The 16,492-nt window shown below is 40.1% G+C and overlaps 2 protein-coding genes across 2 annotated transcripts in view; one reads left to right on the forward strand and one right to left on the reverse strand.

Annotated features, from left to right (window-relative positions):
• The window catches only part of LOC307266894 (aminopeptidase O-like), a 13,830-nt gene extending 9,036 nt beyond the window's left edge, over window positions 1–4,794 (forward strand). The window contains exon 4 of the mRNA XM_080049012.1: window positions 4,130–4,794. The gene's annotated coding sequence lies outside the window, so the exon portion shown is untranslated. The remainder of the gene's footprint in view (window positions 1–4,129) is intronic.
• A 929-nt stretch (window positions 4,795–5,723) lies between these two features.
• The window catches only part of fancc (FA complementation group C), a gene marked incomplete at its 5' end in the record, with an annotated part of 29,093 nt that continues 18,324 nt past the window's right edge, over window positions 5,724–16,492 (reverse strand). Inside the window, 7 exons of the mRNA XM_080040067.1 lie at window positions 5,724–6,210; window positions 7,012–7,227; window positions 8,990–9,164; window positions 10,036–10,144; window positions 13,108–13,183; window positions 14,047–14,146; window positions 14,293–14,348. Coding sequence (XP_079896193.1) covers window positions 5,968–6,210; window positions 7,012–7,227; window positions 8,990–9,164; window positions 10,036–10,144; window positions 13,108–13,183; window positions 14,047–14,146; window positions 14,293–14,348 — 975 coding nt within the window. The 3' untranslated portion in view covers window positions 5,724–5,967. The remainder of the gene's footprint in view (window positions 6,211–7,011; window positions 7,228–8,989; window positions 9,165–10,035; window positions 10,145–13,107; window positions 13,184–14,046; window positions 14,147–14,292; window positions 14,349–16,492) is intronic.

Consider the following 16,492-nt stretch of genomic DNA (forward strand, 5'->3'; position numbering starts at 1 on the left):
GTGAGCCTGGGGGTCTTGATGTGTGTTTTTTATAAGAGTGTTTGTGTGAGTGTGAGTGTGTGTGTGTGTGTGTGTGTGTGTGTGTGTGTGTGTGCGCGCGTGTGCGCGTATGTTTGTGCATTTCTGTCCACCAGACAGGTTTTGTATCCTCTCTCCAGCCAGGCACAGAGCTTAGCTGATTGGTGAACAGTGATTGATTTCCTCTTTGTTCACAGTGGCTAAGTTCTGCACCTGAGGAGAGCATGACCCCCGACAAGCAGACAAAGGAAGAATGGGTGCGAATAAAAGGAGAGAAAATACGTCTGTTTACAGTGGCGTTTTTTTATTTATTTTTTTGCTCTGTGTTTGTGTGCGCAGACGGCCGAGTTCAATGATCTTATCTTATGTGTGTGTTTATACATTTCAGTCACAGAGACACCTTTCCCTTTTTGGCCTCTGATTTATCCTGCATCCTCCTTCACCTTCCCCCTCTTCTTTTTCTTATCTCATTTCTCTCTTCTCCTCCCTTTCTCCTTATCTCACACTTTCCTTCAATTTAGTCCAACCCAAAGTCTAAATAACTTTCCTCTGTACTACCAGCCATGACTGTAAAGCGTTCCACTGAGACCCATAAGCCTCTTTCAAATTCAAAACGCCACGCAACATTGCTAATGAGCGCCGCGCCACGCTCTCCTACTCCATCTGTTCTTCCTTCTCTTGTCTTTCATCCTCCTTTCCCCCGCTCTCTCCATCCTCTCTGCTTCTGTCTCTTTTAAGTTACGTATAGTATTAAAGAGATAATGGTGCAGAAGAAGATGCTGGCTGCACGCTCTGTAGTTCTGGCGGAGGTGAGAGAGCCAAGTAGCTCAGGAGGGAGATGGTACTTGTAGTCCTAATGAGGCCTGGGGAGTCCCGAGTGTTGCTTTATGCTGTTGAAGGATATTCCATCAATCCCATAGCAGTGGCCACCACCATCATCGCTATTCTCTCTTTCTTTCAGCAGACGATATGTGCCAAATTCATTCTACATGCCTTTTTTTTAAAGAGAGTACTAGCTACATAGTGTACTGTGTTATGTAGTTAGTAGGCTATAGAAACATGTTTCCCATGTGTGAGCAGTTGTTTTCCTTTTGTTTAGTAGTGTATTGTATTGTTGGATAATAGTGTCCATTGACAGCACACTCCGTTATTATACTGTATGTTGTATTCATACCGTGCAGGGTTGAGCAGGTCTATACTTTACTGAGTATAATTTTTGTACTTAGCTAAGCCTTGCTAACGAGCAACCAATAATCTTAGCCTGGCATATACCATAGACTGACTATATTTCAGCCCGGCTCTGTCAAAAAGTAACAACATCTGCGTATCAGCCCCTGAAAGGTTTATTTATTTACATGTTAAAGCTTGTTTGTTAAAAAACATAGCGTAAAAAAAAGTTGCGGTTTCACAGGCGGTGGTTTGGGTGTTTTTTCTTGGCCAAGTGCGATGACTTTCTGTTTTTGTCATTGTGATGAGACTCTTCACAGGAGTGCATACGTACCTAAAATGTCGAACTATTCCTTTAACTTGATAGTTTAGTTCCAGCAGGTTAAATCATTAAAAAGGGTTGACGGGGCCTGTTCTCTAATCAGTGCTCAAAATCATCCTTTACGTTTTTTAAGTGCTTCAGGTTTTTGAACTTTCAAATCCCCCTGGCAGCGAAAAGTGCCCCTCTGTGCGTCTCCGGCTGATAAGTATCGATTTCTGATCTAATCTCAGCTGGGGGAAGACGAGATACAGAAATCCATAAAGCAGACGGATTGTCACAAAACACATTTCCACACAGTGAGGGAAAAACAAGATTGAGGCGTTAAATGATGGAAATTTTACAAGAAATGTAGATCTTTCCATTACGGGATGTATTTAAAAAAAAATGTTATTGGACCATTTAGTGTTTTTGTAGTGGATTTTACTACTAGGCTTCTATAAGCCTCTAATGGTTTGTCTCGGAACGTAGGAAAGAATGGGGTTACACCATAGGCATTGTTACAGCATTACAGTGTAGTGAGAAGGCTTTCCTAAATTAGTCAACACAAGCTTTAAACACAAAAAAAAAATTATGTGAACTGCCAACTGCTTCTGCCAATACAATGATCATAAATCCTAATCGGTCTCCCACTGTTATCTAAAAAAAACAACCTCTTTTGGCATTTTTCTACCAAACAAAACGCTTCTCGCAAAAAAACAAGTTGACTCATCAGCTGGCACTAACTTCTGCTGAGCTACATGTAAAGAATGAAGAATGACCAACAGTAACTATTACTATTATTAGCTTGTGTACAGTGTAACCTTTGCTCCACTGTTCTACAAGCTGATTATAATGCAAATCTTAAACTGTTTTGGTCCGATCTCTCCCTGACCAAAGCAGTGACAGATGTCTGAGAATGTATTTTAGAACTGGTCAGTCTTTTTATGGCAATCAGAAGGCGAGTCGTCTGGAGGTATTATAGCGCTCTATATTCACGACAGCAAAATGGCGACTAAACGAGGACAGATGTGTGAATTAGAAATGAGGGCCATGTGGAGCCCTTCCATTTTTAGACCTATATTTAGGGCCTGTTAAAAGAGTAATGACCATCAAAGGCCTGTAAAAGAGGAATTGCCATCAGAGTGCGTATCTAAAAGGTGATTTATTACACTTCAATGGGAGAGGAAATGGTGCTCTGCACATCAAAAGATAAAGCAGCATTGTATAAAGACGAGGAATATAAACGTCTCCGGCCCACACCACCCGCACCTTGTTCCCTTCACGCAACTAAACTTGACTGACTTGATTGTCTCTTAAATGTTTATTTTATTTGAGGGGAGCTGTTGTATTGGATTCTATTTCAAAGTGAATGATGGCAACATTTTCCATTTTAAGTGATGCAGTATGTATGTGTCCTGTGCTCCCCACAGAAGGTGTTGGAAGGCAATTGTGATGGATTTATAGTTTTTTGATTTTTCATGATCAGACTCTTAAAATGGTCTGTCTTTTTTCTTCTTGCCAACAATGTACCAATAATCCTTAAAGCGATGGAGTGGTTTCTACATTGTTCCATACCAAACCTTTCACCAGCTAAGAGAGAAACCAGCAATTTCAACAGGTTTCAATGAACCCCATAGTAGAGTGGTTTCTGTGGGTTTGGCAAAGCAGAACGCTACCTGACACACAGCCTGATTTGGCATTACTTCATGCTTCGTTACAGGCTCTGCGAATGAAAGAAAAAAAGATATGGGAAAAAATGTGCTAGCCAGTGCTTGATGAGAAGCAGAGACTTGGGGCTTGGCTTCCTGTGCCTACTGAGCTGATAATCAGTCCTATGGAACCACTGGCTCAGTTCAGCAGGAACAGGAGTCCAGTCTACTCATCAACCAACCACAACGCACTAGCACTGCTCTCAACATGTGTATCCTCCCTTTAAACAGATTACACTCAAGAGCTGCTGTTCCATTGGGCAACTGAGCTATTAGGGGTTACATTTTGCAAGGTTTATTTGCAGGATTTGAAAAATCATAAAAACTATACATTTAATATAATTGAGTTTTGAACTGTGTCACACAACAAGCAATGTTAGCAACATGTTAGCTTTTAGGAAATTGTAAAGGTACATTTAAAAAATAATAATTTATACAGATTCCGAAATGATAAAAAATAAATAATACCTGTGTGTATTAGCATATATTTCTGCAGATCAAAACTAAGAAACTGCACCAAAGACATATCTGCAAAATGATGTTATGAAATAGTGTCAGTATTACATATTGTCCACCAGAGGGCACTGGCAAGTTTATTTTTTCAACTGTTGAATTTCCTGCTTAGGACGTGTTATTGGCACAGTTGGACTAATTTAAAAGATCTTTATTTAAATAAAAAATAATAAGTGCAAACTATAATGGCCAATTTTCATTCTCACACTTTCACTCTCCAATGTTGGTAAATGTCCAGTAATGGTCGGGTTCTGTACCTATAGCTCATCTCACATCTGCACTGTATTATTTGTGTCCATTGAACAAACGTTTGCCTTCATAGCGATTAAATACCAACAGTTTAGTTGAGTATTGTAGACGTGATATCTACCAAGGGTGTGCGCTGTAATGCTTAAATTGGTATGTTTTTTTTTATTTTCAGGTTTCCATGTTGCTGACTACAGACAGATGATGGCTGTTCGTACCAGGGTCCATCACTCACCGGCCCTTTAACTGTAGGAGACGGGACACTGCAGAGACGCTAGGCAAAATGAACACCAGAAGGCTTTGCTCTTAAAGCCAACTGGAAAGAATTAGACCACAGTAGTTCTGATATCTGCGTGCTAAATAAATGGCTTGCATGTGATACAATAACAATACAAGCTGTTCTTAGTCAGTTACAATGTTGTTGAGTTAATGTATTGCACTGGTAAGAGAAGAAAACGTAATTTCATCTGTTTTTAAAATGATAGATAATGGAAAAGGAGATTATATGTCATGGTTAAAGACACCGTACCTCTATTCATGTTTAAGAACCTGAGCTGCTGTGTTTAGATTTAGTGAGTGTGAATGTGCAGATGTGAGGTCATGAATGTTTAGTCTGAAGCCATGATCTGGTTCTTAAAAGTTTAGACTGGAAACATTTTCAGGTGCGAGTCATGTTTTTATACATAACAAATGAACTCACTCTGGCCTGTGTAGCGCCACTCGAAGATATGCAACTACCACATTTCTATATGTTTGAAGGTTGTGTAGGTGTTGTGCAAAAAAAGATAATGGTACACTTTTTTGATAGGTTCATGTCAAAATAAAATGACGTTTTCTTATAATAAATGTGTGGCTTTTTCTTTAAGCTTATTCCATCACAGAAGGAGAAAAACCTGAACATTGGCAAAGAGTCGTTTTAAAAACAAACATATCCCAGACAGATTTACTTTCAAAGACTGCATCTGTTTTCATGAATTAAATGTGTTAATCCAAGTGTCAAATCCAAGTACATCTATATTAAGCTAACCTTGTTAAGTTTTTTTAGGAACTGTCTAACAAAAAAGAAAGCATACACTAAACACTATACATGGTACGTCAGCAATTACTCCAATCTTCAGAGCACTTTTTACTTTGATAATAACAAATACATGTGTCAAATTCAAAACAGATATCAATTATCCTGAATGACAAAACATTGGTAAGTGTTTAAATGGTGCCAAGACATCACAGAACATGTATGTCTCTGTACATATCCAGTAGTAGTCAAGCCATTCTTCATCTCCATAAGTAATGATGCATCAGAAAATATACAAAGAAATACTTGTGATTAAATTTAAAGGTGGAGTCTGGAGTGGTGATTCTGGTGAATGCTCTTTGTCAAAATCACTTTTTTTTCAAATTCAGTGAATATCTCCTCACAATCCATAACCGGTACTTACTCTAAAAAAATAAACTGGTGTCAATACATGCCTGTTTTAACACTGGATTTCTTTTTTCAGTGCACAGGCAGTACGTACAGGTAGCAGATAATGACGAAATATGTACTGAATTTTGACAAAAAGCATTTTCCGGATTCACTGACTGCACCTTTAATTATTTACATTTTATCATATACTAAGTTCTGTCGGAATAGGTTTCATATAAACATGCATTATACAAAGTTTAACTGTGGTTTGGTTGTGACATCTTTCAAAGCAAAATGTCTTTCAGTCAGCATGTGTAGCGTGAAGGATTTATATTGTGAGACAATTCCATGAGTGGGAGGGACTCTGACACGTTTTAAGAGCTTGCTGCTTCTTCACAGTGTGATGCGTCAGTGTTCAAGTGTCCTTGTAGCTGCGTTATGTGTGCGTGCTTGCGTATAATTGCAGCTTCTCACACATAATCTGTCCTCGCCGAGCTGTTTTGACATGCTCCTGTCATTGCACTACAGCACATCAACAACACAAGAGCATGGATATTTGTCATTCTGCAAAGGTAGTCTGGATAAACCCTGAGCCACCGCAGATGAACTCAATGCGGTGTGGTAATGTGCATTAATGTGTGCGGGAGTGTGGAGTGTGTGTGTGTGTTTGCCTGTTGCTTCTCAGTGGGGCTGGATGCTGCATGCATATGGGTTAGTGTGTTCTGAAGTGCCTTGATCCTGAGCTGAACTGTGTTAGCGTGGCAAGATAAGCAGCTTCCTCCGTTCAGTCTGAGCTCCAGTGAGCTGAGAACACACGCTGCTTCATCCACCAGACCGGACCCTTCCACCACCTGGACTCACACGCAAAGACAAAAAAAAAAGATATTGACTGTGATGGGATACAAAAAGCTTTACAGTTGATATCTGAAAAGGCGTTATTTAAAATAAATAAAAAGGTCAGATGATGTTTAATTTAACCATAAAACTAAATACTTCTAGATATGTACTCAAAGTTAAACTTCCTGAGATGGGTGTCCTGCTTGTGTATTTCATAGAATATTCACAATTAAAGCCAAATCAAACAATCAACGTATAATCATATGTGTAATAACTTATATTCAAAGCAGAATTCTACAACGATTTAGCCAATAATAAAACAAAAGTTTTGTTTTGTCTTTTTTTTTTTTTATAAAACAACCTTAACATTCACACACTTGTTCATGTATTGAGTTGTTAGGCTTCACATCGAAATTTTAAATTCTAAGACCTGAATAAAATGTTTCTACCAAGTGGACCTTTTGTAGATTGTTTACAAATTAACATTCACACTCCTTAAGCTGACAGATATGAGAAGTCAGTCAAGTTTGAGAGGAATGGGGATTTCAACATCTACACTTCCATGCATAATAATACTGTATAGTAATATGGTTTAAAGCTCCACAAAAGCTATAAAGAGGACTGTGTGTGTGGTGTCAACTGTTGATTCGAAAGGCCAAGAATGAACCTCAAGTATTGATTTCATAGCAGAACAAAATGTACAATAGTTAGTCATTACCTGCACTACTGTCCATATATGGGATGTGAGGAACAAATGTTTGGAAATGACTGAAATGAGATTTTGAGTGAAGAGAAAACATGTATCGTTTCCTCACCGTCTGTACAATCTCTGTTGATCCACTTAAAGATTGTTGGCAGAAAACAGCAAAGTTGACTAAAAGGTTGAGGCTCAATAATGGAGCCGGTGGTGTTGGTTGTTGTTGAGGTTGTGACACCAGTGCAACCAAAGACTGCAGCTGATGGACAGGGAGAGGACCAGCTGAGGCTGAGAAAAGGGACTGCAGGTGGTCCAACGCTACTTTGGCATGCACCTGGAAACACAGGGTCACATACAAAAATATAAGGTCAGCTGACATGATATGTATTTATAGTCCAGCCTGGAATTACAAAGCATCCATGTAAGTTATTTTTCCTGCAAATACAATAACCAATAGTTTAGTGATTCACAAAACTGATAAACATAGACAGCCCCCATGTGAATCGGACGTAGGATTGTAAATGGGAGAGATGACAGCGGCGACGACAGCCAGTCTCCAAGGGTTACGAGATGAGGCGGACAAACAGGAGACTCAGGCCAGCTGGCCAGACACTGACTGAGAAATCAATACGGCATCACCCTTTTCACCCCGGCTCCCCTCCCTCATCTGTATCTCTCTTTTTATCTCTGTCTCTCTCTCTCTCCTTCTTTCTCTGTATGTGTTCTATGGCTTTTTAAAGACAACACACCTGCCGAGAGCAAATGGCAGACCATCCACGTTGTTATGTAGTTGAGTTACGATAATTAATATGCTATAGATGGACTATCAGAGATTATATACACACTTCCTTCTCCTGCTAAACTAGACAATGTTCAGGCCTGTCGTGGAACTGTCACCACATCATGAGACAAAACCATGGGGCCATGAATATCCGAACCAAATTTCCTAGCCAAGATTGTTAGTATTGAAATCAGTATTTGGGCGATTCTGATCCACAATCCAGTGCACACTGGTGTGGATCAGATGATGTGACGTAGTGGAGCCTCTGCAAGAAAACATCCAGGGATGCGACGGATATAAAAGCAAGAGGCAAGATCAAGGCGCAATGTTATGATGAAATGAATAAGTAAAGGTATGTCCCAATTGTATGCCTACTGTATGCTAACCAGGCCCGGTTCTAGAAAGTCAGACTTGGGGGGGCCCGTAGAAATTTTGGGGGGGCACACTGGGCAGGGAGACCGAAGATGCGAGCGCGAGCCGAAATTTTTTGCCCTTGTAAGATCTCTGCGTCTGCTTTTTGGCACATTTACTGTGAATTGTGTAGAACACAATATGCAAATAAACGTTGAGTGTTGCTGTGTGGGAAATTTGATTATTGCATGTTTTTTTTCTCCAAAATGTTTATGAATAACATATAATATACATTATATACAACATAATGTGTATATATATAAAATAAATGATTGTGATGTAAGTGTTTTATTGGCTAATTTTATTTGATGCCTCAAATGGTGAATTAAATAGGCCTACTTCCTATTAGTCAATGCATTGTGTGTCTGAATGTGTTCTCAACAGGATAATGCAGAACTGATTTTAAAAAAAAATACACTTGGTTAACAGCAGCCAACAGTAGCCAGCTAATCTATATTTTACAGTAGGCAATTTAAATCATGTGTGTGTTTGTGTGTCCAACAGGACAAATGCAGAACAGATTTTTTGTTTTTTTTTTGATTTAGTTAACAGCATTCAACAGCAGCCAGCTGATCAATATTAATTTAACAGTAGGCTATTTCAATCATATATATGTGTGTGGACCCAATTAATTTTATTTGACATTTTCTTGGACAGCGAACGAAATTTTCCGTCCGATAGTGAGTCGGGAAAAAACCCAGACCCACTATCGGGGAAAAAAAAAAAAAAAAAAAAAAAAAAAAAAAATATCAAATTTTGGTTGGGGGGGCACAGCTCACATCTGGGGGGGGCACGGCCCCCCCTGGCCCCTGGCTACCGCCGGCCCTGATGCTAACTAGTTTATTTTTTATGGTAAGATGTGGTATTTAGAATAGAAAAAAGAAAGAGTATGCGCTTAACCTACCAGCCTTTGTGCTCTGTGGTGCCCCCTGTTGGTGGGGTGATGGTAGAACGTGAGCAGCCACAGGAGGGGACCACTGTCCTCCGGCCCTGATGTTACCAGCAGCTGGGCAGCCACCTGCACCCAGTGGGCACAGCCAACCAGCAGGAACCAGGCCTCAAACACTGTGCAGTGCCCCCTGTAGGACAGGAGGAGAAACAATGCTCAACACGACAGGCACGGTCATAGAATCTGGAGGGTTTTTCCCCCGAGCTGCTGCTGTGGTGACATGGCATCGCACCAGAAAAAATTATCACAAAAGTAATCATCATCATCAGAGCGAGAATGAGACTGTACCACTGAGTACAACATAAGGACCTTTGAAGACCCTGCTCTCTGGTGGTGGAACAGTAAAGACACATACTGTATCGCACGTAAACAGATTACAACTTGCAGTTTCATTAAAGCCCTCTTCCTCATCCCCCCTCTTCAGCAGCACCCCTCTGCAGGGCCCTGGCAGCTGGATCTTCGCTTGGAGAAACACAATACACTGTTTTCCCACCGCTGGTGCAGAAAACAATGTTTTGGGAAATTTTGCATTGGTGGTGGTGATGGAGATAATGGGCCCTGTTAAAAACCGCAGCTGGAGGGTATAACATTAGCCATTTCCATCTCTAGGACATCACTGCCTTCTGCTTTTTATCTGCCCTCCTTCACCCATCTCTTAATCTGTCCAACTATGGCTACTCTCTCTTTCTGCTTTCTCTTTATTTCATGCATATATGGCATCCTTTCCTCTGTCTAATTTCTCCCTGCTTCTTTGGTTCTTCGTCGACATTTCTATTGTTGGGTTTACCAACTCTTGTTCTCTCCAAAGCCCTCTCCTTCCCAAAGCTAATAGCCTGTAATGAGCCCTTGGATGAGCCATGCAGTACTACCAGGAACCTGGGGTAAATATCTGACTAAACCACACCCTCAGAGCACACACACACACACACACACACACACACACACACACACACAGGCATTCAGTAGGCTGGTGGATGCGGACACACATTAATAACTCTAACCTGGTGCTTCTGCTGCAGTCCCCGTCTCCCTCCTCTTCCTCCTCTGTCATTCTCTGTAATGAGCCGGTGACCCAGTTCAGGTGATGTCTCCAAGCTGTCTCAGGCATCTCTGCAAGAACACAATCACACAATCACACACACACACACACACATAAACATTACGTGTGGCACCAAAGTGTGATCTCTTCAATCCATTCGTACACAATATTCAAAGCCAGCTTATCTAGTCAATGTTAATGAATAGTTCTAATTGTTTTGGTTTCTTTCCAATAGTAACAACAATTAAGTCAACTATTTTCATTGTTTTAATTCACACTGCCTTATATCTTTAAGAAGAAATTAGCATCAAGGGGCTACTACGAAGATTGACACTATTCTCATGTCAGTGCGTGAATGAATAAGAAGCCACAGCCATCAGCCAGTTGATGTAGCTTAGCTTGGCATAAAGACTGGAAACAGAAAGATATAGGTTATGTTTGATTAATCTGCACAACAAACAAAAGAGGATGGCCCCTTTCAAGGTGGGGGATATGTTCGGGACAATTTCTTGGCCGGGTGAAACAACTTCCTGGTTAACTGGCAACCACACAACTTGTCTTTATAGTACAAGAGCTGTCACTTACGACTGTTTTCATCATTTGTGACATTTCTTCCTTTGAAAAATGGATTCATTGTTTGGTCAATAAAATGTCAAAAAATATAGCAAACATTCCCATTACGGTTTCCAAGAACCCAAATGACATCTTCATATGGCTTCCTTCATCCCACCAATAGGCCAATACACAAAAGTCTAAGAAAAACTGAAGAACACTTCCAAAGAAAGGACATAGAAAAGTGAGGTTACTGCTGTCCAGCTGGTAACAATTTTGATGTGAAATAACTTTAATAGAAGTATTTTCCGAGAAGCACTGGATAAACTACTGTTGGTGCTTGCAATGACTCTTTCCTGTTTTCCAGCCATTATTTTGAACTGCTTAAAAGGGGCCAGAGTGATGTTTGTCAGATGCCACATTGTTCTGACTCAAGAAATAGCTTTCCTACCACAAACCAAATGTTGCACTAAAACCCCACCCTATTGGTGCTCCAGGTTGAACAAACACCAACACATATTTCAAATGCTTGATATCTTGATCCAGGGCTCAGGGTATGTTTTAAACAATGCAATGCTAAGTCTTAATTTATAACTTCTTAAGAGTGAACACAAATCATGATAAAACCTCAAATCTTCTACTTTTCACAGTACAATTACCATTCAGTCTCCTGTGAAAAATTGCCTTTCACCACCACACACACACACACACACACACACACACACACACACACACACACACACACACACACACACACACACACACACACACACACACACACACACACACACACACACACACACACACAGAGTAATAATTAACTCAGAGCTCTGGCTGGGCGCCAGTGTGTCCCTAAATGGCTCCATTCATGTAAATCATTCCTGCCTACAGGCTAGTCTGGGCACACACTGATAAGCACTGCTCCACTGTGCCCCTGCACTCACCTCACCTACTGTGTATCCCTTCAATAGTAAAGATTCCCACACATAAAGACTGGTGAGTAATACATATTCAGTTCAGATAATATAGATTCTTCTTGGTAAGATGAATGCAAAAGGTGTATTGGTGTGTTTGTGTATGACGATCAACAGTTTCAGTTATTTATAGGGCTGTCAAATTAACGCGTTAATTTCGATTAATTAATCACAGAAAAATGTACGCGATTAAAAAAAATTAACGCAGATTAATCGCACTTCTATAATGCCCTTTGACCCAGTGCAAAAGTGATGCGCAGCTGCACCGAGCTGAACCTGTAGCTTGCATACACGGCCCGCACGGGTGAAAGGGATAAAAGTAAAGAGAGAAGCTGGGGGAAAGGGCGGGGCCGAGGGCTCTATGGATGGTTTAAGGGATGCTTCGGGCAAATAAGCATGAAGGTAGGAAGACATCTTACTTTATTCTCCGCAGTGTCTGTGCATTATTGATTTAGTGGGTGCAACAATGTAGGTTCAAAAGTATCTCTCAATCTTCCTCCGTGTGTACAATTTTGTTTGCTAGCTGTCTCGTCTCCCGCGTAAACGGACACCCGCCCCGTGTGTGTGTGTGTGTGTGTCAATATTTTTGCCTACGAGTACGACGATGGGGAATGAATCAGCATAGGCATCTGTGGCAGTGCAGCGCTGTCTGTTGTGGAGACAGAAGTTGCGAGAGAGAGACGGAGAGCGAGAGAGAGAGAGAGAGAGAGCCAGAGAGAGAGAGAGAGAGAGAGAGAAACAAACTGTAGCAGGCTATACAGCTATTTATAAACAGGTAAAAAAGTGTCATAAATGGTAAATGGTAAATGGACTTGACTTATATAGCGCTTTTCTAGCCGATTTTCTCAGCCCCAAAGCGCTTTACATATCTTACCACATTCACCCATTCATACACACACTCATACACCGATGAATAAAAGTATGCGATTAATTTAGATGAATTAATCACAGAGCCTGTAATTAATTAGATTCATTTTTTTAATCGCTTGACAGCCCTAGTTATTTATAATGTATTCAACACAGGCAGCTCCTTGCTCTACCATACAGATCTCATAGGAATAATGACACTTTGCTCATTGTGTGCATACTGTATTTTAAGTATAAGATTAACTACTGTTACACATTTTCACCTTTTACATTTGACTTGAAAGACTTGACAGAGATGTTAAGTGACTTTTACTGATTGGCATGAACAAGACTCACAGGGGGCCATTCACTCTTCAGCAGGAAAACTCTGTTGACACACAGTTAAAGAATACCTGAATAGACTTTTTTTGTATCACAATGCAGGGTTTTGTGCTTTGTGAAGTGTAATAGCAGGCAGATACACACAGGAACACAGACAGACAGGACACAGACACACACACACACACACACACACACACACACACACACACACACACACACACACACACACACACACACACACACACACACACACACACACACACACACACACACACACACACACACACACACACACTATTGAGAGTATTTAGCACACTGACCTGACGGCAGGGTCAAGAGAGGAGCCAGCAGACTCTGAGGTGACAGTGGGAACAAGGCCTTCAAAGATACACTCGTCTGAAAACGACACAAAGCACAAATGTGTGAGCTACAAGAAGGTAAATCCTACTTACCTTGAACTCATACATCACTGTGCTTTGAAAGTCTGAACAAATGACATTGTGAATGGAAGGATGTGGAGCGGTGAAACAGTAGGTGCCATTGTGTAATGTAGCATGTAATAGGGAGCGTTTAGTGCAGTGTGACAACAGCCATTAAAACAGAGCCAAGTGTAAACATGCTGTAGCACTGCCATCTACTGTTGGATGAGGGAGTTCAGCTATATTCACAAAAGCATGTCGCTGCAGGTCAAAGCCTATGTGAGAACACATCACATGTGTTTTCTGGCCTTTGGACACTAATGCTAACACAAAAACAGCTAATGTACATCTGATAGAATCTGTGGGTGATGAGAGTTTTAGCAAAGGTTGAAAAGTACATAATGGTCAGTACAATCAGTGTTATGGGTTGCAATGGTTTTTATACTGCAGGTGTTTAATGACCTGCAAATGATTTAAAAGCAATTCCATTTATTGTCTGCTTGGCAGTGTGTGTAGAGTGTAAACAGGGAGCTCACGGCTGGAAATTAGGAGATAATAATGTAGAGGATTCATCAAATCTTAAGTAAATGTGCCCGCAAAGGTGAGGTAATTGTTCTTCGCACTGTATGCATCTAAGCCTGCAGCATAAAAGGTAACTAACCTTTTACTTCCAGCAAAGATGGTGCATAAGACTAAATGTACATGTTGTACATAATACTTAATGGTCATTATCCACTATTGTATCATATCTTAAGAGTAAAAAGACTGATAAAGAAAAAAGAACAATGAAATGGTTGAGAACGTATTAAGCACTTGTTAAACAATCTCGTTTGGGCCTACCTGATGCTGTAGCAGTGCTCGTTCACTTAGGAAACAGCTGGTAAAGGTTTGGATAAGATACTTGACACACTCGTTAACATCAGCCTGCTTAAGGATGGACCTGACAGACAGACACACACACGCACGCACACACACAATAATGGTGAACTCCAATGCAACACATCAATATAATTTGTAGAGAAATACACACTTCAGCAGTCGAAAAAACATGTTAAATTAACCAAACACACAATGCTTAGCTCTCACCTGAAGATGTCGTATACAACCAGGAATATAGAGCAGTGCTGAGCACAGGCTTTAGGCTGAAAAACACACAACACAAGTTTATAAAATCATGCTCCTTCATAGAAAGAACTGTAATCATTTGAATAACATTTCATATCACTCTGCTCTTTATTTTGGACAACTCATTATAACTGAACATGACGTTCCTTTTTATGATACTTTTAATATACATTTTAATACTTAATGTTATTCTGTTTATATTTTAAATTATTCGACTCGCCTTTGTTTATTATTATGCACCATGGCAAATTCCTGGGGCCTATTGCATTAAACTAGGATAAGGGATTAACCTAGGATTTTTCGGTTATCCTGGCTTGCGTTAGCCATGATTCGGTTGCATAAAAGCGGAGGGACATAAGTTACCCTGGAGATTTATCCTTTACGTTTAGCCTGGTCCCGACCAGGCTAAACGTAAAGGATAAACTTATTCTGTTGCCTGATTGGCTCAGTCAGCTGTCACTCTGATCTGAAATCAAGGTGTTTAACAGTTATTCCATGATCTTCCGTGTATTGCTTTATTTTCATTAGCCTGTTTTAAGGTACCACATAAAAGACTGCATTGTCATTTAGTTAAATAGTTCTTCTTTTTTATTTATTTAACCTGTACCATTTATAATTAACTTAATTATAATTAGTTAATAATTTATGTGATAGTCTGTTCATATTGCAGGCTATATTTATACAATTGATTATCGATGGCAGATGACGTTGCAAGTGTGGGTCAAATAAATTCACTTTGTACTTATAACTATATCGAGGTGCATCTGAAACAAAATTCAATATCAATGAAAAATTCCTTTTTTCTGTAATTGAATTCAAAAGTGAAACTTAAATATATTCTAGAAATTCATTACACATGAAGTGAAATTAATCTAGAATAAACATACTTATCAGAAGGTCGACATTTCTTTATTATAAATCCTTTTTCTGATTGGTTGTATGTAACATTCTAATATTTTGAGATACTGGATTTTTTATTCCATGATCAATCAATCATCCAAAAAAAGGCCTGACATATTTCACTTCTTGTAATGAATCTATGAAAGTTTAACTTTTTGAATGGACTTTCCATGATATTCATTTTTTTAGATGCACCTGCAGACTGCTCACTGTCAACTATTTTATCATAAAACAATGCAGGGACATCAAGAACAGTCAGCAGAGAATACATCTCCTGTATGAAATGAACCGGCCCCTGACTTACGGTTTAAACTAGCAAGGCATTGTGGGAAAATGGGCCGTCTTTTCCATTTTTCCATCAGTAAATCTGTGTTCGATCTTTGGGTCTACTTCTGAAAGCTGTGGGCTGGCACTTAACAGAATTACTTACACCTGGCTTGACAAAGCAGCCCCTTTACATCCTGGATTGGTGTTTATGCAACTGACTAATCCAAAGTGCCCAGGCTAGACTTTGTCAAGGCTGGCTTTATCAATCATCCTGGATGTCTTTATTCCACTTTTATGCAATAGGCCCCTGGTAATAAACCTTTTTCTGATTCATGCTGTATGTTTAGCCCCAAATACTGACCACTGGGTGTCACTGTTGCATCGTCTACAAACCTAAGTGTCCTAGAGCAACAAGTCCTCCCTGTTCTCACTCTCTACCCATTAACCACTCTGTCAGTCCTTCACACACACACACACACACACACACACACACACACACACACACACACACACACACACACACACACACACACACACACACACACACACACACACACACACACACACACACACACACACACACACACACACACACACACACACACACACACACACACACACACACACACACACACACACACACACACACACACTCTCACATCTATGCCTAATGCACACTCATCATGTGTTTTATATTAAACACATTCTAAAACGCCCCAGTGCAAACATTTAACAGCTGTACTGTTCATGTCTGCCTTCCTCTCCATGTTTATATATCTCCTCTTCCCTAATTATTCTCCCTCTCATTCCCCCACACTCTTCCATATAGGGACATACGATTGACCATGGGGAGCACATGTAGTCCACTTTACAGTTTGTAATCCCGCAATGTAATACAGTAGAAGAGAGAGGAGGGGCAGAATCACTTAATTTGAGAAAACTTTTAATTATTTGATTTACTAAAAGATTGTATACAACAATATTTTACAATATT

This window comes from Ammodytes marinus, assembly GCF_949987685.1.
Source record: "Ammodytes marinus genome assembly, chromosome: 2".
Taxonomy (NCBI): Eukaryota; Metazoa; Chordata; class Actinopteri; order Uranoscopiformes; family Ammodytidae; genus Ammodytes; species Ammodytes marinus.